The sequence below is a fragment of the Urocitellus parryii genome, chromosome 6 (assembly GCF_045843805.1).
Source record: "Urocitellus parryii isolate mUroPar1 chromosome 6, mUroPar1.hap1, whole genome shotgun sequence".
NCBI classification, from domain to species: Eukaryota; Metazoa; Chordata; class Mammalia; order Rodentia; family Sciuridae; genus Urocitellus; species Urocitellus parryii.
The window spans coordinates 117269924-117296039 of record NC_135536.1 but is presented as its reverse complement, the minus strand read 5'-3'; the positions used below and the strand labels follow the sequence as shown (position 1 = coordinate 117296039).

The 26116-nt window shown below is 45.1% G+C and overlaps 1 protein-coding gene across 1 annotated transcript in view; it reads right to left on the bottom strand.

The window, feature by feature from the left end:
- Pml (PML nuclear body scaffold) overlaps nucleotides 1-26116 on the bottom strand; it is a 39304-nt gene that overhangs the window by 7346 nt on the left and 5842 nt on the right. The window contains exons 3-7 of the mRNA XM_026387823.2: nucleotides 11066-11646; nucleotides 9937-10007; nucleotides 6691-6828; nucleotides 6002-6260; nucleotides 4753-4811 (exon numbers count right to left, since the gene is read on the bottom strand). Coding sequence (XP_026243608.1) covers nucleotides 4753-4811; nucleotides 6002-6260; nucleotides 6691-6828; nucleotides 9937-10007; nucleotides 11066-11646 — 1108 coding nt within the window. The remainder of the gene's footprint in view (nucleotides 1-4752; nucleotides 4812-6001; nucleotides 6261-6690; nucleotides 6829-9936; nucleotides 10008-11065; nucleotides 11647-26116) is intronic.

The window sequence follows — 26116 nt, the reverse complement described above, 5'->3', positions numbered from 1 at the left end:
TCCCATTGGCTAGCCTGTGGCCTCTGCAGCCCTTCCACTTGCTGCTCTGGCCCCTGTGAAGGCAACACTGCCCTGCAGCAAATGTGGCTCTCACCTTCTCAGCCAAGCACTCAGGTCCTTTTTTTTTTTTTTCCTGATATGCACACTCATCAGCATCATGGCCCTCCTCTGGACCAGCTGCTTCCCACAGGCCTCCCTTCCTCTGCTGGTCACCACTGCCATGGCTAACACAGGCCACCCCTAGGCCAAGCCCCTCCTATTTCCATTTGGTTCTGCTGCTGCCACTGAGGCACTGGAGCCAGTCATCTGTCACAAAAGTAGATGAGAACATCTATCTTGTGCTGCTTTATGTACTAAAAGAAGGGCCCTGTTAGAGGTCTTGCTGACCCACCCTTGCAGTTTTTAAACAGTCCTCATCCCACAGCAGGCCTGGCCCTCCACCCCATGACTGTATCCCACTCCCTCCTCCAGCAGGGATGAACTCTTTCTGGAACATTCCTCTTTGCTCAAAGTTTCTCACCCAAGTCCCATAAGGGCAAAGTCCAGCAACATACACAGCCGAAGTCCATGCAGAGTCCCTCCTCATCCCAGGGACACTTGGAAAATGTGCAGCTTCAGCAGGCCAGTATTCTACAACTCTCACACACTGTAAGGCTGGATAAAGGCTGCAGATGGGGAGGACATAGGAATGGGGCCCTCTAGAGCCCCTAATCCCTTGCTCTGGGGAGTGGGAACTTGCATTGGAGATACTGAAGGTGCCCTAGGATCACTAGGGGTCTGGAAGGGACCATGAAAATGGGTGAGAAATACACAAAGGGGATTTAATTTGTTCTTGGTGTTTTAAATACTACATATATATTTGAAAGTTTGGGACTCCTGTAATGATTAATTTATTTTTAAGTATTTCTAAAGATTATACATGCAAAAGCAATGGGCATCTGGCTCTCTCCCATATCTCCGGTCCAGCTCTAAAGCCAGCAGGCTTCTGGTTTTTCACTTCATAACTCAAAATATACTTATCCCTCCAACCTGATTAACCCCACTGACTCCTTGTGAATAGCTGGGGCTGGATGGATGCCTTTCTTCCCTCTCTGCCCCCACATATTACTGGATTCAGTTCCTCAGCAACTCTCCAGGATATGTGGTGAGGCTACTGGCATCACCATCCTCTTCTCCGTCTTTTCTTCCTTGGGCTTCTACTTCTACCTAAGGTCAGTGGTAGCTTTAACCTTATCAAGATCACAGGGTGGAAAAAATCTCCCAGGTATCAGGAATATGGCCCATGGAAAGACAAGACTCAAACATTAGCTGGATGTGAGGAATAATAAAAAAGGAGGGGTTCTGGGTGGCTCTGGGGTCAGAGGGTAGGACACTCCTTGGAGAGGAAAGAAGAGAGGATGAGGCTGGGGTACCTCTACTGCACCCTAGTTGATCTGTTCAAGGCCACTGGACACACTAAGGTGGCAGCAGGAGCAGACTGGGCCTTAGCTACCCCAGAGCGGTAATTGGAATCATGGTACAGCTGAGATCATCGTGAGAATGTGCAGACCAAATAAAGAGGGTTAAAACCAAAGCTGGAAGAATGCCAACGTTACAAGAATGTAGACACTCAAGAATGGAGTACCCACAGCAGCAGAAGGAAACCGCTGATGCTGGTCAAGGATACCCAGGATTGAAGGGACCACTGCACTCATAGGCAGGGGATTCCCTGGTGCCAGTGGGTAGGGTTCACTGGCATGGCAGGGAGGCACAGAGAAGTGGGGTGAGGAAGAAGCATGAACCCTAAACAAGGGGAGGGGAAGTGGAGATGGGCAGGACGTGTCCCCAGGTGTTGAGTTCAGAAAGAAGTGAAAGCATCAAAAGATGGAGAGATGAGGATGAGAAGATGGAGTGAGGCTCTAGGGAGCTGGGCCAGGACACAAGGTGAATCCTAGAGGCAGGCAGACAGCCCCGCCACCCTAACAAAAAGGACAGGTGAAGCGATGTGACAGGGTCGGATAAATCTGCAATTAGGTAGCAAGATGTCCACCATTCCTAGGCCATCAGAGAGCTTCTCTCTGTAGCAGAGTACACTCACCAGCTGAAAGTGAGGGTCAGGATGAAGCCTAGAGAAGTGGTGGTAGGGAGTTGTGGTGGCAAGCAGGAGGGTGACGTGGAGGAGCATCAAGGGGCCCTCAGAGGCTGGACACCATCCTTTGCATTTTTCCTCTCTGGGTGTCTTTTCTCCAACAAATCTTGCCTTCAGGGGGCAGCAAAGAGGCAGCAAGCTCCTGAATCCTACCAGGGCTATTTCAGCGGGGCAGGCCTAAAAGCAGGTCCTGTGAACTGGGATCTGAGATCCTGATGCTGATGAAGAATGACTGAAAGAGGATGGTGCTGGCAGTCAGGACCAAGGGCTCAAGGAACCTGAGACTGTAGTCTGAGTGGACCAGTCGGTGGTTCTTGGCAGTGGTAAGGTACGTGATATGGCCACAGGTTTGGTAGCTAAAGTGAAGTGAGGTGAAGACCCTTGAGAGGCTGTAGCAAAGGGCAGGGTGAGGGATGTTGAAGATACTCAGTAAGAAGGTAGGAACCGAGTGGAGGAAGAAATCTAGGTGGCAGATGCTCACATCTTCCCTCTAGAGGGGTGGGGGGTGGATGTCTGAGGCAGGGAAAGTTGGGTACACCCCCTGAATTGTTCCTCGGTGTCACAGGGGGGTCTTACCACGTGGTGGGACTGGGACAGTCCAGGGCCTTGCCCCACCTCCCACCTCTGATGCTGCGGAGTGTGGGAGGAAGAAGGAATGTAGTATCCCTGGAGTTCTGAGAACCAAGTTTTCTGCAGGAAGGAGACAAAACCACCTGCAGGGAATAGCTCAACCCACCAGGGAATCTGATGGTCATGGAATAAGGGTTCGCAAGGATGATCATTCAGCAAGAATTTATTAAGCAGCCACATCTGCCAGGTCTTGGGATAGACACAGTCCCTGCACACAGGGGCTCAGATCCTGGCAGAGGCTCAGGGGACAGGCTTGGGTAGGGGATGGAGATGGGGCTTGGGACACAGGAAGGTACAAAGGGCAAGAGAACTCCCCTCTTGGGCAAAGAGGCCTGTGAGGAAGGGTAGCCCCAATCTCAGCAATGCCTTCAGTGTCCCTTCAGTCACGGGGGCCTCGTCTCCTTACCCAGAGGTCCGTTTATTCCTTGGTCTCTTCCTTGATTGGGAATTAACCCATGTCTACTCTGCAGGCCTTTAGGTACGTGGGCTGGTGAAGGCAGGAGGTCTGGCTGCAAAGTTGGGAGTGGGGTGGCCAGCAGCTATAGAGGAGGGAGGCACTCAGGGCTCTCAGAGGTCTGTCTTAGGGGTATCCAGGCCTAGGCTGGTGGGGGGCCTCTTGGGAGGGTGGGAAAATGGGAATGAAGTTGGAGGAACTTCCAGTTGGGACTTGGACTTGGGGATTCTCCATGGGAGCTCTGCCACAATCCCTGGGGGGAACTCTTGTTCTAAAAGTCTGGGGTGCTTGGCCTCCCTGTGGGCCTCTTATGGAAGAGGCATTAAATTGGGAATCCGCGTAGGAGCGAGGGAGGGCAAAGATATTTCGGAGCCACTGAGCTAAATGGCGGGAACCCCTGAGGGAGCGGCAGCGGGATTGCAGGGACCTGCACACCTGGCGGGATGGGCTGATGGCTCTCCGCAGACAGGGAGGACACTCCTGGGCATTGGTAGGATGGCTAGGAGGCCCTGTGGTGGTAGAGGTGGTAGCCTGGGCAGCAGGGGGAAAGGAAGTCCACATGGGGGCACGATATAGTTGGGCAGGCAAGCGGAGAAGGCGGTGAAGGCGGTTGGCTCTCTGTGCCCTGCACGGGTAGACGCTGATCCCACGGTGGATGGCAGTATGCTCCTGGTGATCGGCAGGCTGGCTGGGAGATTCAGCATCGGGGACGGCCGTGGAATGGTGGGGAGGCCAGGTTGGCAAGTGGCCTGTGCCATGGGGCTGGTGGGAGGCTGGATGGGGGTGGGCAGCTCCTGGCGCGCTCAGCAGGGAGTGGGCTGGTGAGGAGTGTGGCTCAGCAGTCTCCGGCGGCTCCGTGCACTTTCCAACACAGAACCTCAGACTGAGGGCCGGAAGGGACCTCAGGACCACCCAGTTTAACCTTTTGCTCGATTCAGATCCCTCTTTCCCTGGAAAGGTGACAGCCCAGCCTCTAACACACCTCTAGGGACAGAAGGATCACTACCCATGAGATCCCATGAGACCACTGGTTTCACTGAAGGACGGCTTTAAAGAAGTTCTTTCTTACATGGAGTCAAACTAGCTTGTCTGGCCCCTGCACAGTGCTGCCTGTGCCTCACACCCTTTCCTTCTCTTCACTGATGCTCACTGGCTGAGATTAACCAGGGAATGGGTTCTTGTCCAGTCCTTCTCACAGAGGATATAGAGGACAGAAAATATGTGAGGAAGTTGCTCCAGACAAATGCCTTGGACATTCCTGAGGAGAGCCAGGGCCCCGAAAGGAAGTGCTCTAGCAAGCATTGCAAGAATACATGTAGCCACCGAAGGCTCCTGCCTTGGTGTGGTGAGAGGGCTGGAGTAGTCCAGGCATTTAGCTGGCACTTAAGAGACTCTCCTTGGGACAGCTTAGGCCTTAATGCCTTGCTGGAAAATTCCCTAGGCGCAAGGCAAGTCTGAGAGTCACCTGCTGTGGCTGTGGCCCCTGGGACCTGGAATAAGGGGAGGCTGGAGTCCTGGGTCGAACTTCTGGGCCACTCACCGAGTTCTCGGCATCTGAGTCTTCTGAGCTGCTGATCACAACGATGCGTTCCTCTGAAACTGCAAGGGAAGGTGACATTAGGTCCTTCCTGGAATGCACACTGGCTAGGGTGGGGGGTGCTCACTGGGATAGAGTGGGGTCCTTGCAGGTCAGTAGACTGGGGGTGATGGAAGCATTGCAGGGTGATGTCAACATTCATCACATGTGCCAGGGTGGATCTGCTTTCTGTTCAGGTTTGGGTTACTAACACATAAATTTTTATCACTCCCTATTGTGCCTCATCTATGAATATTTAATGCAGCTACTGGTCCTGAATGCAGAATTTGCTCTTATACAGGAGGCCTTAACAACCACTACCTGGTTTAGAACTTTTTGTGATTTTTCTTTTTCCCCCAAAACAGGGTCTTTCCATTGACCAGGCTGGCTCTAAACTCCTGGGTGCAAGTGATGCTCCTGTCTTAGCCTCTAGAGTTATAGGTGTATGCCATCATACCCTATAAACCTTTTATAATTCTAAAGAAGCACATTGGCTTGTTCCAATCTTGGCCCTGTGGGCTTAGCTATCTAGAATTAAAAGATGCTTCATCTAGTTAATAGAAACCCTTTGATGATCAACAGCATTTGTGAATAAGGAATAGCAGTCAGGGCTCAGGATATGACCAGGGTCAGGGGTCAATCTGGGACCTACAATGAACAAAGCTGAACTCTAGGTCAGGAAGATCCATGAAAACAAAACAAAACAAAACAAACAAACAAACAAAAAACACTGTTATTCCAGCATCCTTGGTATTGACCTCAATTCCTGCTCAAGGACTCAGACTAAGATCTCATGACTAAACAACTCAGTGAGACCCTGTCTCTAAATTAAAAAAAAAAAAAAATCTCATGAGGACAAAGGAGATACTTAGGTAGAAAAATTGGGGGAAATGATGGACATGAACTTTACCCAAGTCCTCTTTGGGACTGTGCTAGTCATTCACCAAACATTTCCTGGGGACACCCACCCTGTGCACAGGCATGATGCTAGGCACTGGAAGAATGTTCTGGGGAAAGGATTCATAGCACTGTGCATGCTAGCCCCTCGGTTCCCTGAACAGGCATCAAAGCAAAGCACACAATAAACTGGCAGCTCAGAGAAAGACACACAAGGGAATCCTGTTGGCTTTGCATTCCTGGGTAGGGACAGAATGCAGAAGGGTCCCACCCAGACCCTGGAGGGCAGTATTTGCGGCCCTAACCACCTCCCTACCTGCCTCCCCAGTGTCGCCAAGCACGTGGTTGTTGTTGGGCAGGAGGACCTCTTTTCCTATGATGGGGCTCTCAGGGCTGGGGGGCCCATCCAAATGGGGAGGTGAGACAGCCTTGGAGGTACTGGGCCTGGGCTGCTCCGGGGAACTTGAAGCCAATCTCGCCTCCTTGTCTTCCTCAGACTCCAGCTTGATGACCTTCCTGGAACACTGGGTATGGCAGGACTTCCTCTTCTGGGGGGTGGTTGTGTTGGAGACCTCCTGTGCAGTGGGGAGTCACAAGGCTAGGTCAGGGGCTCCAGGGTCAGAAGCAGAGATCCTGTCTGGTTGCTGGAGTCCCAGGGCCATGTTTTTGCTCCTGCTATTCCCTCTGCCATACAGAATGCCCCTCTTCAGACAGGAAACCTCCCACACCGTCATGCGCACTGCTCCTAGCTGCTAACCACCAACCTCTGCTGCTCTTTGACAGTACTGGGTGTCCCAGCACCCCAGCTGGGCTGGAGTGGCTCATGCTTAGAGGAGAACTTCCTGATGGTGCAGCCAAGAGCAAGGGAGGGCACAGAGTAGATGTCAAGCAAATACTTCCTCCTGAAGAGCTTCTGAAGGTTGGGATTTTCACCCTAGCTTCAGCTGACTGTCCTGGTAGAATGTGGGGGCCTTCTGAAAGAGGCAGGGGCTGGGAGAGGCTTACCTCACTGTAAGAGGAGCCTTTGATGGAGAAGGCATACAGTGGCACAGGGTGTGCTCCGGGCACCGACTGTACCACAGCCACAGGTTGGGCCTCAGCCAGCCCCAGGGCCTGGGCCTGAACTCTCTGTGCCTCGTCCGGCTGTGAAGTCAGGAAACAAGAGAATCAGAAATGATCAGGCAGCAGGTCTTGGGCCCATGACCCCAGGCCTGCAGGAGGCCTCAGATAGACTCCCTGGTCCCAAGCTTGGAGCTCACTGGGGACAAGGAGTCTTCCCTCTCCATGACTTCACCTGCTCCCGACCTTGGTGTCCAGGCACCAATTAAGTTCCTGGGTATCTTAACAAGGCTGGAAGATACCTCAGGGACCACTCCTCCTCAAGACATGGCCATGAGCCAGCCCGGCTTGCACGTATCCAGGCACAAGGTGCTTGCTGCCAAGACTATACATTTCCAGCCATGAGAAATCCTCCCACAGGGCAGAACCTGGCCTCCTGTGAACTTGAGTCTGCCCCCTGGGTCTTACCTCTACTGGTCAGCTACTATACAAGTTGGACCAATTACTTAAAACTCACTGAGCCTCAGTCCCTTCTGTAAAATGGGAATAACAACACTTACCTCAAATGGCAGTATGGAAGAAATGTATTAAATTCAAGCAAAATTGGGGCTGGGGTTGTGGCTCAGCGGAAGAGTGCTCGCCTAGCATGTGTGAGGCCCTGGGTTCAATCCTCAGCACCACGTAAAAATAAATATATAAAATAAAGTATTGTGTCCAACTACAACTAAAAAATAAATATAAAAAAAAATAAAAATAAATAAATTCAAGCAAAATGTTTAGGAGAGCACCTGGCACTTAAAAAGTGCTATTAATGGTGATGATGATGATAATGATGATGATAAATACTATTTTTATTACTACCAATGCTAGGCTCAGGGCCAAGTGCTTCATGTACCTATATCAAAACGATGTAGCAGTCATTGCTGAAACCATATATCTCTAAATATTTTATGATACTCCATTTCTGGGTAGTATTCTTATACAGACTATATCTGTAAGCATTACCTCTTCAATAATAATTGTTATAATCATTACATAATTTTAATGCCTTTTGAAGAAGCTAAGCAAAGAAAAAGATAAAAATAGATTTTTAGGGGCTGGGATTATAGCTCAGTGGTAGAACACTTGCCTAGCATGTGTGAAGCTAGGTTTGATCCTCAGCACCACATAAAAAAAATAAATAAATAGGACTGGGGTTGTAGCTCAATGGTAGATCACTTGCCTTGCATGTGTGAGGCACTGGGTTCGAATCTCAGCACCACATAAAAATAAATAAATAAAGACACTGTGTCCATCTACAACTACAAAATAATAAAGTAAATAAAGAAAGAAAAAAAATAGATACTTTTATTTCATATTATTTCTTTGCAGACATCCACTTTAGCACTGTTTGTGATAATAAAACTACTGACAATAGGGAACTGGCTAAACAAGGCACTCCATTCATTTAAAAGACCACAAAAAGGTGGCAGGAAGCTTTCTACTACTGACTTCCCTGCAAAAAGGTGCCAGGAGACAGGCACAGTGGTGTACACCTGTAATCCCAGTAGCTCTGAAGTCTAAGGCAAGAGGATTGCAAGTTCAAAGCCAGCCTCAGCAACTTAGCAAGGGCCTAAAAAACTTAATGAGACCCTGTGTCTAAATAAAATATTAAAAAGGGCTAGAGATATGGCTTAGTGGTTAAGTGCCCTTGGGTTCACTTCTTGGTACCAAAAAAAAAAGTGCCAACAAAGTATTAGGAAGCTTTCTACTACTGACAGGGAAAGAATTTTGAAATACATCATTGAGCACAAAAACCCAGAGTACAATACCATGTATACATTGTGTTATGCTATCTTTGCATAATAATGAAGTAGAAAAGGCAAGCATCTACAATCATATTTTCTTATAATCACATGAAAAAATTCTGAAAGATTTATAAGAAATGAAAAAAGATAAGTATCTGGGCATAAAAATTGGCAGATGAGGGAGGAGGGAGACATGCTATTTGTCACTTTCTATATTTTAATTTCTAACTGTGTGACTATATGACCTATTAGAAAATAAATTAAATTGCCTTCGTTTTTTGAAAGTATGTATACGGGGATGCAGTACCCAAGGTAGTTAAGAGTTGGCTTTTAATCCTGCCTCTAGTTTGCTGTGTGTGGCCTTGAGGAAGGCCTCTTTGGCTTCATCCTCTGAAAAGAGGGGCTTAGACTTCATACTCTCTTCTAGTTCTAAAACTTTCAGACTCTTAAGTCCTACCTCCCCCAGGAAGCCTCTCCTGATTGCCTCAGCCCACAGCAATCTCTCTGTCCTACGGATCACACCCTGGTAAAGCTTGCTGTACCTCTGCCTCACCAGAAGATTTGCTTTCCATGGAAAACTGCTTAGTGCTGAGCCCAGACCCCTGACAGGCTCATGAGCTGGAGTGACTAGTCTGGGGAAGAGACCACCTGGCAGGTCCAAGAAGGAACTGAGAAGGCTTATCCTGCTGGAGGGGAGCCATGCCTGTGAGCACTGAAGGGGGCAAGCTGAAGGGATGCCACCACCCAGGAAGAACTTTCTAAGTCAGAGACGTCCAGAGATGGGAGTGGCTGCCTCCAGAATGAACGACCTTCCTGTCTCTGGAGGGGTGCTCACGAAAGCTGGACAGGGGTTCTGCAGAGGTAAAGCCAACATGAGATGGCATATGGGTATCTTCCATCTCTGAGAAGCTGTCGCTCTTAGGTATGATGGCCCTGGAATCATACTGTGGAACCCAGACTGCTAGGAAGGAGATCTGACTCCTGGCCCCATTCTCTCAACCAAGAACCATGTGTGGGGGAAGGATGAGGGGAAGGTCCACCTAAGTTGACCCCAGGAAATGATTCACATGTTTGGAGTAGAGTAAAGGGAACAGGGAGGTCATCTGCCACATTCAACAGGGTTGCTGTCAGTAACCACTGCCTTCTCCACCTCAGGATCTAGCCCCTTTGAATGCGGCTCTGGGGCTCCTCCTGGCACAGGCGGTTGAGCGCTTTGTGCACGAAGTCATGCATGTCCATCAACAGCTACTTTGGCATGTCGGAGCTCAGAGCCATCTAGCCAAACCCTCCTTAAGGCCTTCTTCAACTCCCTCCCAATAAATGCTCCAGTCTAGCCACTTGCTGTACTTCTCAGACACAGGGACACCACCTACTACCTCCCCTTCACACCTCAAACCCCTCTCACCAAGTCAACATCAAAAGGCTCCCTGGGAGTTCCGGCAGTCTCTGGGCTGGCTCTCCTGCATACAGCTGCATCTGGAGAACACAGAGAAGGGATGGCAGATCAGAGACATCCCAGTGAGGGGCATCCTGGCCTGGGACAGTGACAGAGAGGAATTCTGTTGCTTTCTCTGGACACCCATTCTCCAGGACATCTCTATGGAGAGGGTGGCAGTTGGAAGAAAAGCTCCCTTGTCTGCAGTAGGCCTGAACCCAGCCAGAAGGGAGAAAGGGGCAGCATTAAAGAGCAACTGCGTTTGACTCCAAACCCCAAGTATACTTTTCTCCATCTCCAAGCCAACAGCAAGGCAAAAAGTAGATGACCATTTCTGCTCACTGACTCCTATGGGGTGAGAGCTCTTCCTGATCCATTGCCTGGCTTATATTAAATCTAATATAAAATTCTCATGCTTCAGATTAAAATAATTCTCTCTCTGCTGCTGACCAGTTACAATATCCAAAGCACTGTTTTAAACTCTGGGGTCATTTCCCAGATATGGAGAAATACTCACTGCTTAGGTGGAGAAGGCACAAGTCATGCTCACTCTAGGAGCATGCCTTTATGAGCCCAAGTTCATCAGCTCCAGGCGGAGTAAGTAAGTTCTCCACCACTGACACCTGCTCAGGTAACTTTGGATTGTCCCTCTACCAGCTGCTCAGAGCTCAGATTCCAGCTTAGAGATTTAGTCAAAAAGCCCTGACATCCCCCATGTGCCCTGTTTTCCTCTCCCAAATATTTTGAAAGCCCCACACAGAGCTGCTTCAATTCCTGGAGTTTGATGCAGAGCCAAGCACTGTGTCATTCTCCAGTTCCCAAGTGTCCAGTACTAGGCAGAGTCCAGAAACGTTGGCAGCTGCCAGGGGTAAGGTTTTGAGCAAGTACCCAATCACTCCCTAGAGGTTTTGTTAGGCCCCACCTTCCAGCTAACTTCTCTATTCCTGAGAACAGGGGGCTTAAGAGCCTCCTAGAGTGAGCTAAAATGATATGCCAGGTTGGGTTCTCAGGTCTGCAGTGTGTCAACTTCCACATGTTCCTCAGGGGTCACAGCTATTCCACAGGATCCTATAAAAACCCTCAAATGACCACAGCTTACCTGTTCCCTGGGTGATGCAAGAGATGAAGTCCTGCAGCCGGACCTTGAACTCCTCGAAGCCATCTGTGTGCAGGGCAGCTTGCAGGCTCTGGGGTTCCTCCTGGCGTAGGCGGTTGAGCGCTTTGTGCACGAAGTCATGCATGTCCAGAACCTCCTGGTCGGAGGCATAGCGCTTCATCCTCTGCACCAGCGCACCGCCAGTGCGGATGCGCTGCAGCACAGCATCCAGGCGACGAAGCTGGCTGGCCATCTCTTGGTAATCTCGCTGGTACTGTTCATTCACTGCATCCAGCAGCTCGCGCTCCCGTGCCAGCACATGTGCTACCACCTGGCGTACATGTGTGCTAATCAGCTCCTCTGTGTCGGCGCGAGCACGGCCCAGCTGGCCAATGGCTGAGCGCATCTCTGCATGCGCAGTGCTGAAGGTACTGTCCTGCTCTTGCAGTGCGTGTGCCATAGTGTCCAACTCCTCTTGCCGCTGCTGGATCTCTGCGCTGATGTCGCACTTGAGGTCGCTGTGGTCCCTGTCCAGGAGCGCACAGGAACAGCACAGTGGCTTGGAACATCCTCGGCAGTAAATACTGCGGACACACAAGACCATCCCTGAGTTAAGGCTCTCCTACAATTTTTCCCTTTATATTTTCATTATTAAATTCCTATTCCAAAATTACCAAACTTTGAATCATGACATGTTTTTAGGTTCATGCTGTTCCCAATTCAGTGTTAATGGTTATGTTGGTAGAACAACTACCAATAAAACAACAGTGTTTAAAAAGTTACTACAGCTATACGCTGTGGCGCATGCCTATAATCCTAGCAGTTTGGGAGGCTGAGACAGAAGGATCTTGAGTTCAAAGCCAGCCTCAGCAAAAGTGAGGTACTAAGAAATTCAGTGAGTCTCCAAATAAAATACAAAATAGGGCTGGGATGTGGCACAGTGGTGGAGTACCCCTGAGTTCCCCCTGTGTTTAATTCTTGGTACCAAAAAAAAAAAAAAAAAAGTTCTACAATAACAATTTCTTCATCCATGCAGAGATGCAAAATTATACAAAAAGAAAGTAATACTCTCCCTTTCACCACCTCTGAGGCACCAGGTGAGCATGTAGGATGCATCCTTCCCACTTTTCTCCACTCAAATCACCTTACACAGATGCCCTGGCTGCTGCTGCTTGTAGAATTTTAAGGACTGGACATAAATCATCCCACTTAACCTTTGCAAGAGCCCATTAGGTGAGAATTATCATTATCCTGATTACAGACGAAATAACCAAGACATACTGACATTAAATAATTGACCTAGATATCTATAAACAATTTGGAGAGTTGATGTTTGTTCTTTAAAAGAATGAAGCCAGGTGGAGTGCATTGGTACACACATGCTGGGGTGCACAGGACTAAAACACTCAGGGGTCACTCCAGGGGAACTGGGCTAACTGGGCTGCACGAAATAACCACGAGACAGAAATACCTTTTTCTTTGGGGATGCTGTGCCGGCTCCTCTGACCCTTTAGGGGAGAGAGAGAGAGAGAGAGAGAGAAGAGAGGTTGCTGACCCCTTTTATTGAGGAGAAGCTATTCAAATGAGGCAAGGGGTCAGGTTTCAGAGGGCTGAGTCTAGACTCATGATGTCTGCTGTCAGCAGGTTGACTGACATCTAGGAAGGCCACACCCAAGGGCACAGTAAGAGAAGGGGACACACAAAGGGTGTTTCCATGCAACATTCTATCCCAAACAGGGCAAGGGGTAATATTACGAAGGAACAGGTGAGCATAGCTCCACCCATGGGGATGTAGGAAGGCATGCCCATGCACGAAGACACAGTAGCTTGCACCCTAAAGATTGGGGCTATCATCTGGGTTGACCCAGGATGCCGCCCCAATCAGAAGGGAAGACAGACACAGTCACGTGGTAGTCCACCTCCCCCCACACACCTGTAATCCCAGCCACTGGAGAGGCTGAGGCAGATGGATGGATTACTTAGGCCTAGGAGTTGGAGGCCAGGCCTGGCAACATAGCAAGACCCTGACTCAAAACAAAAACAAGATTATGCTACATCATCACTTTGTAACTTCTTCCTCTAGCCTTACTTCCATTTAGGGCATTTCTCTAATTCTCTAGGAGTAGATCTAATATTCTCACATTCATATTCTCATTCTCTCTCTCTCTCTCTCTCTCTCTCTCTCTCTCTCTCTCTCTCTCTCTCCCCTCCCTCCCTTCCTATTTGGATATTGGGAATTGAAGCCAGGGGTGTTTGAACACTGAGCTATATTCCCAGTCCTTTTTATTTTTTATTTGGAAACAAGGTGTCACTAAATTGCAAAGGTGGCCTCTGAACTTGCAATCCTCCTACCTCAGTCTCCCAAGTCTCTGAGATTAAAAGGTATATGCTACCACAGCAGCTTGTATTTTCTTTAATAGATCCATCATTTTCTAAATAGACAATGGGTTCAGTCATTCTCTCTTTGACAGGCATTCCTGTGATTTCCTGTTGGCACATCTTCTTCCTTCCTTCCTTCCTTTCTTCCTTTTTATTTTTTTCCATTATGAACAATGATGTAATAACATCTATGTTATTAAATGTTTTAAGTACTTTTTTTCCTATGAAATAAAGTACAAATAAGAGGATTGCTACATCCAAGAGTGTATATTTGTAATAACTTATGTACTTGATATATTTAATTAATAATTAGTTTGTGAGATAATGGCTATGTTAATTAGGTGGATTGAGCCATTCCACGATATATACATATTTTAAAACATCATAGTGTGTACTGTAAATATATGTAATTTTTATCCATTTAATATGTATTTTTCTTTTTTTTTTTTTAGCTAGCAGACATTTTGATAGATTTTTACCACATTAATCTCCCTATCAAACCTGTGAATGTTACTTTACATGCAGAAGGGACTTTGAAGGTATGACTGAATTAAGAATCTTGAGATAAAGAGATTATCCTGGATTATCTGGGTGGATCTAATGTAATCCCAGTAGTTGTTATAAAGGAAAGAGGGGGGAGGCAGAAGAATGAGAGGAGATGTGAAGAGAGCCGAGGCTGGAGGGATGCTGTGCTGCTGGCTTTGAGAATGGACGGGAAATGTACCAAGGAATGAAAGCAGCCTTTGGAATCTGGGAAAGGCAAGGAAAAAATTCCCACCAAGAGCCACCTAAAAGGAACAAAGCTCTCCTGGCACTTTAATCTCAGACCCATTTGAGACTTCTGATCTCCAGATGGACAAGATAATACATCTGTATTTTTTAAGTCCCTAAATTTGTGGTAAAATGATTTTGTTATAGCAGCCATAGGAAACTAGTATAAATTCTCAGGTAGGAAGGCCAAGTTCATTTAGACATTACAACAAAGCTTTCTCTCCTTCCCCAGAATATATTGTTTTGCTTATCTCTTATGCCCATTCAGTGAATTTCCTACATAGTTAATATTTTAATAGTAGCTTCAGCATGTTTCCTGGGTTCTCACTTCCCCATCCTAAAGTTTCCATATCACACCAGGGCCACAGCATAGCAGAATGGAGGAGACAGCTGGGACTGAATCTGAGCTCTCCTAGTTCATGGCTGACCCCCTTGAGCAAATTCTCCAAATCTTAATTTCTCCACCTGTAAAACAGGAATCATAATGGTTCCCTCATAGACTATCATGAGGACAAGATGGGTTGGTATACATAATGTACCCAGCCCAATGCCAGTACACACTGGACATTCTGGAGCCATCAAGGAAGAGGGGGCAGTAGCCACACATGAACATGGCAGGGGTAGCCTTCTGCTGGAGGGAGAACCTCTCAAATTCAGATAGTAAGGAGACATCACCACTGAGGGTGTTCCCTGGGCTGTCCCCTTTCCAGCATGCACATGTCATTCCAGTCCAGTCACATCTCCTGAAGAAGACAGAGGAATAGGTCATCTCTGCTGTTTTGGGAAACAGGTAACTTGAATACAGGAAGCAGAAGTGCTATGAAAATAGAACTGGTGGAGCTGGCACCAGAGCAGGACACTAGGGCAGGGCCTGGTTTGCCTGAATGGCAACTAGAAAGCAGCCCCCCTACCCACCCAAGCCTCCACCTCCACATGGCAACTTGGAGCTTTCACTCTGGTGAAGTAGCAAAGGAGCAGCTCTTTGGGAAACTCAAACAACTATAGGGCATAAAGGGACCCATCAGTCATCTGTTCAGTAGTGTGAATGTGTTTAACCAGAATGGTTTCATGCTATCTCTCTGGTGACAAGATTGAGGAAACAAGATTTCTAAAGCCAGGAGGAAAAGAGTAATTCTAAAACCTGGATTATTTTAGAAGAGTGAACACATTGTTCCTATTGACCTTCCCTCCAACTACTCATTGGTGTTTATTTTTAAAAAATTTTTTAATTTGTTCTTTATTGTTATACATGACAGTAGAATGTATTTTGACATGTTACACGTACATGGATTATAACTTCCCATGGTGTTTATTTTTTTAAATTTATTTATTTTTTGGTACTGGGAATTGAACCCAGGGTCTCTTAACCACTGAGTCACATCCCTAGCCCTTTTTATTTGCTAAATTACCTAGGGCCTTGCTAAATTGCCAAGGCTGACCTTGAACTTGAAATCCTCCTGTGAGCAGCCTCCAGAGTCATTGGGATTAACAGGTATGCACCAGGATTAACAGGTATGCACCCAGTTGGCTACTCATTGGTTTTGAGAAGTTAGAGTGGAGAGCCTGAGAACTCAAAGAAGAAAACACCAGAAGTTAGAGAAGCAACAAGGAAATAAGTGAGAGAGGGAAGCACTTTCTATCTCATATTACATCTTATGCTGGCCCTGCACACAAGAATGAGGAAGAGAAAGTTTGTGTTTTCCTTCCCTACTCTTCTCCACACAGGTGCCTCCTCCCAAGACATATGGCAGGCAGACGGTGGAAGACAGTGTCTGTTGGACCATATCATTTATTCAGTAAGTAGCAGTATGTTGCTGTGTGCATTCCTACTCCCCTTAGCATCATTAGGCCAGTGAATGGCACTACCATTTGGCAGCCACTCAAGCCAGGGACCATGGGGTCATCCCATTGGATGCTGCATCACTTCAACAGTAATTCATCATTAAGTTTTCCTGAGAGAAAACTTTTTTAAAAATATGGGACTGGGAATATAGAAGTTATAGAGTACATGTCTTGCATGCATAAGGCCCTGGGTTCAATCCCCCAGCCCAGCAATTTTTTTTTTTTTAAATGATGAGTATCAACTTTGTGAAGGCATGAGCTTGCGGTGCAAAAATGAAAAAGGCAGAATTCTGGCCCCTCAGCCTGTCACATCAGCTCCCACTGTTGCTGTCTTTGTTCTTGCTTTGATTATTGTTCATCTCCCAGGGCACCACCTTGTACTTGGCCTTCCCACCTTGGTCTCTCCAACCCCAATCAACTTTTCTTAGTGTTTTCAACATGGAATTTTTAAAGCATGATTATTAGCATCAGAAGCAGAGGTGATAACAATGGTAACCTTCATAAGTACAATCAAAATAGTGTCATATCTGATCCAAGTTTTGGGAGAAAGTCAGGTCACCTGGGAAATCATGACAGTATACTACAATTATATAGTTTTGAATGCTGGTGCACATTAACATAACATGGATTTATCTGCCAGTAAATGTTACCAGAAATAAGACATTTCTCACTAAGGTTTATCACCTAGAAAATACAGTGATTACTGAGATGTTTTTACTTAAATCTGATTTGCTTTCAGTAAGTGAAATGTCAAAAGAGATGGGAATAGCTAAAATAATCAGTCAATTAAAAGTAAGCATAAGAAAAAAGATGTTTGATATTTAGGGTAACAATAACACAACATCATATTAGACAAGTAACATATGGTTAAAACAAAAAGTTCCATCTGGTTAGTGTACCTCACTAACCCTAAAAGCTTTGAAAGAAACATATCTTTGAGCTTGGTAAGTCTTTTTTTTTTTTTTTTTTTTTTTGATACAGGGGATTGAACCTACTGTAAAATCTGCCACAGCAGGAATCTGTTACAAAATTCAATGGCTAAGTTAATCATTAAATGTTAACTGAATCCAATGATGTAGAAAATAGGCAGTAACTCTGTATGTGACATAAATAATTCTGATATTCTCAAGTATTTTTAGAATAATGTGTAGAAAATTATTTTTATTTTTTTAAATATTTTTTTAGTTGTTAATGGACCTTTATTTAATTATTTGTTTATTTATATGCAGTGCTGAGAATCGAACCCAGAGCCTCACACATGCCAGGCAACTGCTTTACCCCTGATCCACATCCCCAGCCTGCGAAAATTATTTTTATATAGCTTTGAACATATTTGGTGGTTCTGATATTGGTTACTCATTCAATAGTCATAAATTAAAGAAGTTCCATGAAATTGTAGTAATATTTTTAGATTACTAATCTGAAAATACTTAAAATTAATAAACAAAACCAACTGTAAATATAGAGGAAATAATCCAAAAAAAAAAAAAAAAGAAAGAAAGCAAGCAATGAGAAGAAAGAAAAGGAACCAGAATTTTTAAACTGAAGGAGTATGGCGTTCCTGAATAATTTAATATAAAATGCTCAATACCAAGACAACTTGGTTAATTAATAAATTTCAAGAACGAAAAATATCTTTAGGCATCAATACAGAAAAAGCAAATCAGTTTGGCCTCAACCCTCAGTTCATGAACATTAGATGGCAGACAGCAGTGTCTACAAAGTTCTGAAGAAAAGATTGTGACCCAGGACTATCATACCCAGACAAGATGCCATTCAAGTATAGAGTGCACAGAGACATTCTCAACACCAAGAGACAAAAGGAACTCAGAACACAAGAAGACCTTCCTGAAGAAAATTGCTTCTAGTTGACAGCATTCATCCAAAGAAGAGCTCAACTGGAATACAGAATTCAGGGGCTGGGGATGTAGCCCATTTATTGAGTACCTGCCTAGAATGAGTGAGGCCCTGGGTTTGATTTCCAATACCAAAATACACACACACACACACACACACACACACACACACACACTTTGGGAAAAACAAGGTTAAGGTGAAAGAACCAGTGCCAAATGTCTACTATTACTGTCTAATATGGAAGCTTTTCATTAAAAATGAACTATGAAGGCTCCAACTACTTAATGTCTTAGTATTTTTTTTAAATCTTAGAGGGATCTTTTAGGAAGATTTGTTTTGAGGTGCTAGGGATTGAAGCCCAGGGACTCATACATACTAGGCACTCTACCAAGGGGCTACACCCCCCGCCCCTAGAAAGATATTTAAGAAAATATATCTTTGAAGCTTGGTAAGTCTATTTTTTTTTGGGGGGGGGGTTACTGGGGATTGAACCCAGGGGCACATAACCATTGAGCAACATCTCCAACCCTTTTTATTTTTATTTTGAGATAGGATTTCACTAAGTTATCTAGGACCTCACTAAGTTGCTGAGGCTGTCTTTGAACTTGTGATCTTCCTGCCTCAGCCTCCAGAAACACTAGGATTACAGGAGTAAATCTAATTTTACATTAGTTTTTTTTCTTCTGTTAAATTTAAAGAAAATTAAGTTTCACATTGCTTAAGTAGCAACCTCGCTCTTAATAATATAAGCCTACAGGAAAATGCAGTCTTGAGCTCTAAATGAATGAGGAGTACCACAGTCTGGCTGGGCACAAAATAACAGTGCCACCACAAAAAATTTGTAGATTCCAACAGCAACTCTTTATTCCTGAACTCTCACCGGCACTCTACATGCACATTCTGGGGAAAATACACCGGCACTCTACATGCATGTTCGCTCGAGCACCAATACCCTCTGAATCCCAGGAGAACTCAATGGGAACTCAAGGAGCAGGCGCCTGAGGCAGCAGGATACGCCCTATTCCCAGCAGGATCCACCCTAAACCTGGAGCAGCCCTAAACCCGGATCCGCCCTAATCCCTGAGCAAGGTCACCTTTCAAATCAAAACTCTCAAACATTCATGCAATGTCACTGCAAATGACCTGGGTCCAAGGCAAGCCCATTTCCACAATGGAGAGTCCTCCTTCTAAGCAACATTGGGTAGGCTGACAAGGAAATTGCCATGTGTCATTCCTACTTGGCTATGGCTCTCAGCAGAGGAGCAAAACTCTTTCTGCAATTCAGTCCTTATTGCTTGTTGCTGGAGCCTGAGAGCAGAGGCCAGCTTGAGCAAAACAGTCTGCAGTCAGGATCCTGCAGCTTGTTCTCAGCAAGCTCTCCTGTCGGGTAGCTCCTTTGGACAATGGAAATAATTCTCTTTCTCTACAATCTTATAGGAGGGTGCTGGAATTAAGACAGCACATGGCAAACATCTCAAAGTGCAGGATCTTGCTGTATTGATTGAATAAGGAAGGTGGAATCCAACCAGCACAGCCTGGCTCCATTGGAAAGGGGCTGCCCAGGCCCCACGAGTCAAGGAGCTCAACTTAAAGCTGGCTTCAAATCTGTCCCTTGTATGTAGTTCCATTGTAATCTACATACCTAGAGTACTTTTTCTTCTTGGCTTTCCTTTGCAGTAGACATTTTTCTAAGACATATTAAAGGCACATTCTATATTCTAGCATCATTATGGAACTGGACTTCCCTTCAGGGAGCTACACACTCCTTATTCTTGGTCCAAGAACTTTGGAGGAGCATACAACTTGGGCATAAGCCAACCTGAGTGTCCCCCAGCAGCCTGAGCAGTCTTTTAAGGAGAGAACCTGACCCAATCTCAGAGACGCTGAAACTTGGAATTCAGGGAGAGATTCTCACTATCTTCCCTTGGATTTTGAGATTGAGGGTGTATAACAGAAAGGCAAGTCATAAGAAATTCAGAGAAATCCATCCTGAGACATGATCAGAATATCCAACTGGGTCAGGTCAGAGACCAGCTCATCCTTATTCACTTGTATGTCATCCATCTATTCATGTTTTTGCTTAAGCCACTAACTTAAACATTTCTCACTAATTTATACCAGTTATTATCATCAAAGCTCACAGAACCTACAAACCTCTTCAAGGTATAGCTCAATGCTGACTCTTTTACCAAGGCTTCCTTAATCCTCCACCTAATTAAATGCAAATTCTTCCTTCTTAAAATTGCCACAGCCTTATCTGGACTAGTGGGTCCTTGCCATGGAGCACAGCACTGTGCATGTACCACATGAAGCTCTCTGTAGACTCAGACTCCAAAGACAACAATTCTCACATGCCCGGCAACAGTATCCCAATGCCAGGCATGGATAGATGCCTCATAAATAACTGCTTAATGGCTGGCTAGGCAGATGGATGCATGTGATTCCAGTTAGCCTAATTTTATCAGTTAAGAATCAACTGCTAGCCAGGCACTGTGGCACACGCCTGTAATCCCAGTGGCTCGGGAGGCTGAGGCATGGGGATCACAAATTCAAAGCCAGCCTCAGCAACACAGCGAGGTACTAAGCAACTCAGTGAGACCCTGTCTCTAAATAAAATACAAAATAGGGCTAGGGATGTGGCTCAGTGGTTGAGTGCCCCTGAGTTCAAAAAAAAGAATCAACTGCTAATTTCTTTTCTTTTTTAAAAAAATCTTTATTTATTTATTTTTATGTGGTGCTGAGGATTGAACCCAGTGCCTCACGCGTGCTAGACAAGCCCTCTGCCACTGAGCCACAACCCCAGCCCTCAACTGCTAATTTCAATCTTGTGTTCAACACTCTTCTAAAATCTCCAAGGCCTATATACCTAAGCAGCAGAGCCTACTTCCACAGTTGGAAAAGGAGAGATCAGCCTCCATGAGAAGTGAGACAGGTACACTAGTCCTAACCCTGACCTTGGCTTGTGTTTAATTCATTGCTTTCTTTCTCCAAAATATCCAAAGGGATTGGTGGTGGTGGTGGAGAGTCCCTTTTATCCACATATTATTCTACCAAATGGAACTTTTGGTTCCTCCAGGAAAAGGAAAACAGTTGCTCTGGCTCTGAAACCAAATCCCCCAAGTAATTTCACAGAAAACCTTGGAAAAGAGTCATTTATTGTTCTTCTGTCTTGTTGCCCAACTTCTGCCAGAAGCCCTTCTTCTACCATGTGGTACTTCTCATAGGCCAAGAAGCAATCCTAATATCACCATCCCCAATAAGATGAAATTTACTGAGAATTACATGGGGGCATCAGGCAGGGCTGGGACTGAGAAATGACGGATGGCAAGATGCCCAGGGTGCAAACTTTGACGATGCTCATTTAGGTTCATGAGGGCAAGGCAAGCGAGGGCTTAAAGCCTGCACCTTCAATAGTGGGCTGGCCTCCATCAGTCTTACCCCATTACATTTCTCTTTTCTTTTTTTCTCTGACACCCTGGGGATTGAACTTGGGGGGCTACTAAGCTACATCTCCAGCCCTTTTCATCTTTCTCTGTCTCTCTCTCTTTTTTTTTCCCCTCGCATTTGCCCTTTTCATTTTGGGACAGTTCAACTTGAACTTGAAATCCTCCTGCCTCAGTCTCCTAAGACACTGGAATTACAGGCACACATCAACAGGCCTAGCTACCAGCATATGTCTCTTCCAACTCCTCTTCAGCCAGCAGCCCAGGCTTTTCCTGCCTTGTCACCAATTTTGCCACTGCACATCATTAACCTCTGCCCTGAACCCTCCCTGGGGCTATCTTACTCACTTGTTGCCAATCACCATAAATCCTGGTCTTGGGAACTTTCTCCTTCTTATGATCTGGTACAGTTTTTAAACTCAATTAATAGATCTTTTGTTTTCTCTACTGAAATACAATTCAAGCCCTTGGCTTGGATGCCCCTGGATTAATTCCCCCACCCCCAAACTGACCAAGTTTTAGGATCTGACAATCAGACATAGAGTGACATCAGCCCTACCTGCAGTCCTAGGCACAGACCACTGTTGGGTGAAAGCCCCCTCACTCCCAGCCAGTGCTTCCCAGGGCTCTTCAGGGTCCTGCAGGACCTGGCAAGGTGAGACCCTGACCTTCCCTCCACCCTTCCATCTCTGCCATATTACAGGCCTCACCCCTACCTTAAGCATGGCCTCAGCCTCCTAATGAGGCTCCTTTTTTCCTGTCCAGATTCTTCAGCTTCAGTTTCTGAATATATTCAACATATGGTAATAAATCTCATCAAAGTCTTCGTGGAATGGGGTGAAATATGTATGCAATCAAATAAATAAATACTGGTCTCTCTGCTCCTAAAGTTGCCCCCTTGAGTCAAAGTAGTTGAGTGCAGGGAGAGGATCTAATCTTGCACTTCCTCCTCAACTCCCTCAGTGGGAGCATGCAGTAATCTACCAGATACCCACTGGTAAGACAAGAATATGTGCGTGAGAAAGGGGTAAGCTGAGCACATCCAATGTTCTGGAAATTGCAGGTTAGAGTCCTAACTCCTTCCAAGCCCCATCCGATCCCAGCTCACCCTTTCTGTCCCTGTCCTCACGTAAACCCCATTATTACAGTTTAAGATGCATTCTGACCAGTGCCTCTGCCTTGCACACACAGCCCCTCCTCTCTGTGGCCTATCTTTCCTTACACAGCCTGCTTAGTGTGATACCATCCTGGAAGCAGCCTACCCCTGCCAATCCAGGCTGAGCACGTGTCTTTCTGTGATCACTGGCTGTTGTGCCCACTTGCCTTTTCCTCTATGTTCTAACAGTCACCTGAGCACACACTGGATGTCAGTGTGTGCTGAATAGGGGTTACTGCCACATAACCCTTCTATGAAAACACAGGCACAACAGAGAGCAAGTGACACAGGCTTCCTCTTACCACTCTGTGGTCTTGATTATTCATTGATGATTTGGTTCTTCTACCACACGGTAACCTCACAGAGGGCGGGGGTCCACTCTAGCTATTCAGATTTATATCCCAGCATGTAGCAGAGAACATGCTACAAGATAGGTGTGACACGAACATGTGCTAAGAGAATAGACTCCACAAGCATGTTGATCAATGCCAGTAGCCAGATGGTGTCCATATACCTGCCACCAGTCCTGGGTTTAAAGCCACCTCTTGGGCTGCTCCCCAATATGAGCTCCAAGTCAGCTCAGTAGCAAATGATGGGATGGTTTATTACTGACTTAAGATCAGAAGGTCATTGGAGTTATTCATGGAACTGAGAATTTGCAAAGAAATCATGAGTTTTCCCTATAACTACTGGTAAATAGTAAACAGTGAGCTGTGAGTGTAAACAACATGGTCAGGTTTTTTTATAACCATCCTCCATGCTCAAGGGACAAGAATCCTGCCCTCTTGCTGGCTGGACCAGCCTTGTCTGGTGTAGTGAGTCAAAACATACCACTTCAGCACAGGATGATTTTGAACTGCAGGCAAATGAGAATCAACAGACACAGAAAGCAGCCTTCTCAGAGCTTCCTTTCTGAACAAAGCAGAAACTTCTGAGATGTGAAGACTGCTGTAAATCTCCTCTCTTAGGGAAGGTTTATGGTCATGAGGAAGACAGAAAGTTGGCACCAAGACAGGCCACACACACAGCCCACACTCCTTTAGTTTCCCCATATATTTACCTTCCTGAAGTCTGCTACTCGGAAACCTTTTCTTTTGTTTCTTTTTGTTGGTACCAGGAATTGAACCCAGGGGTACTTAACCACTGAACCACATCCCCAGCCCTTTTTTACATTTTATTTAGAGACAGGATCTTGCTGAGTTGCTTTAGGACCTTGCTAAATTGCTAAGGCTGGCTTTGAATCTGTGATCCTCCTGCCTCAACTCTGAAGCTGCCACAATTAGAGGCACGTACCACCGAGCCCGGCCCTTTTCTTTCATCTTATCACTTCTTTATAACTTCATTTTTCATTTGTTAAGATGCTATATAAGCCGAAATTCTAACCAACTCTTATTCCTGGAGACTCCCATGTATAAGAACAATGTACAAGCTAATAAACTTGGCTTTTTCTTGATTATCTGTCTTTTGGTGATCTAATTTAGAGGGCCCCAGCAGGAGAACCTAAAATGGGTAGAGGAAAGACTTTTCCTCCCTTAAACTGGGGACAAATACACCTCCTACTCCTCTAGTGAAACTAGATTACTTATAAGCTGAGTCCATCTGGGGCTCTGGGGGCAGACCTGTCCTCACTGCAGGGGCAGGGACAGTAAACTGTGCCTTACGCAACTGCTGCCAGCTCACAACAGCTGCCAATACTGAACAATCTGGATGACAATCTTTAGTACACGGTCATGACCCAGAACCACAGGACCTATGTAGAAACCAGCAGTCAAAATGGAAGACCTGATTGAGCAAGTCTCTCCACCCCCAATGAAAAACGGAGGAGACAGGAAACAAAACTTCCAAACATGCCAACTTTTTTTTTTTTCAGAGAGATGTAAGAACATACTACATTGAGACAATAAGAAAAGGCTGTTAGGGAAAAGCATACTGAGAACATTAAGCTCTTCTGGCAATTAAAAAAAAAAAAAAGCATGAGTACTGGGGAATCAAAACAACTCAATCCAGGTAATAAAACATTGAAAGAAGTGTATAGGAGTTGATGGATTAGAAAATCAGTTCAAGGAGCCCTCTAAGAATCTGTGAGGAAAAAGGCAAAGTGATAGAATTTATAGGAAAAAAAGAAAAAAAAAGAGGAAGATAATATACAGGAAGTATTTGGCGTTCCAACATCCATATAGCAATAGTAGTAAAAATAAAAACAAGTAGGGAATCAATATATAAAACAGTAGAAGACAAATTTACTGAGCTGAAGACTTGAGTGTTCAGATCAACAATGGTTATGGAGGATTCCTGGAAAAAGAGAAAGATCTATACTCAATACAACTTATCAATGATTTCCAAGAGAAAAAAGTTATATAAGGATCCTTAGTAAATGAAAAACAGATTACTCACAGAGGAAAAATAATTAGAATTACTCATCTGAAACACTAGAGGCTGAAAATTTATGAAAGAATTGTGATTGCAACCTCAGAATTTGACAGCAAGCTAAAAGTTCCTTTATGTGTGACAGCAAAATAAGGACATGCAAATTAAGACACTGAAGATCTCAAAAATAAAAATAAAATAACTAAATTACTTGTTGTTGAGGTATTCCAGCCAAAAGGAAACTCAATCACATTAAATATTTCAAGAAAGGGAAAGACAAAAAAAGAAAGAAGGAAAGATAACCTATAGAAAAAAAAAATTTTGTGAGCAATGAAACCAATTAATGTCTAAGGTTATGAACAATTGTAATGTGATTATGAAGCTTAGTAATTGTTAAAATGGATGTTTAGAATAGAAAAGGCAATAATCTGGAACTACAAGTTCACATTTTTTCAACCAAGTATGAAAGTGGGAAGGGAAAGATGGAAAAAGAAAAGTATGCAAAAGGTTTTATTTTGGCTGGAACAAAAATCATATTTTATTCTTCATAGTGATGGACAAAATAGGTTCTAATGTGTGTACCTATACATGTACATGTACAAATATATGCGGGTGTATATATAGAAACTACTTGTAAGCCAAGTGTAGTGGCACATGCCTGCAATCCCAGCAACTTGGGAGGCTGAGGCAGGAAGATGGCAAGTTCAAGCTCAGCAATTTAGCTAGATAGACCCTGTCTTAAAATTAAAATAAATAAATAGGGCTGGGGATGTAGCTCAGTGGTAAAGCACTCCTGGATTCAATCCCAGTACCACATACACAAAAAAACTTTTGTACACACATTCAGTCAGCCCTCTGTGTCCACAGGTTTCACATCTGTGGATTCAACCAACCACAGATCAAAAGTATTCTTAAAAATTGCATCTGTACTGAACATATACATATACAGACTTTTTTTTTTATTATTCCCTAAATAATACAGCATAAAAACTATTTAAATAGCACTCACACTGTACTAGGTATTATAAGTGACCTAGAGGTGATTTAGAGTACATGCAGGAAGTGTGTTTGAGGTGGGGAGCGGTCCTGTGACCAATATCCCTTGAACTACCGAGAACATATTATCATATTCAAAAAAATGAAAGCTTACAAATTCAATAAAAAATTAGTATAAAATGTATAAGAAAACCTGACAAATCACACATATTTTATACAAAATTGATTAACTTTATAGCTAGG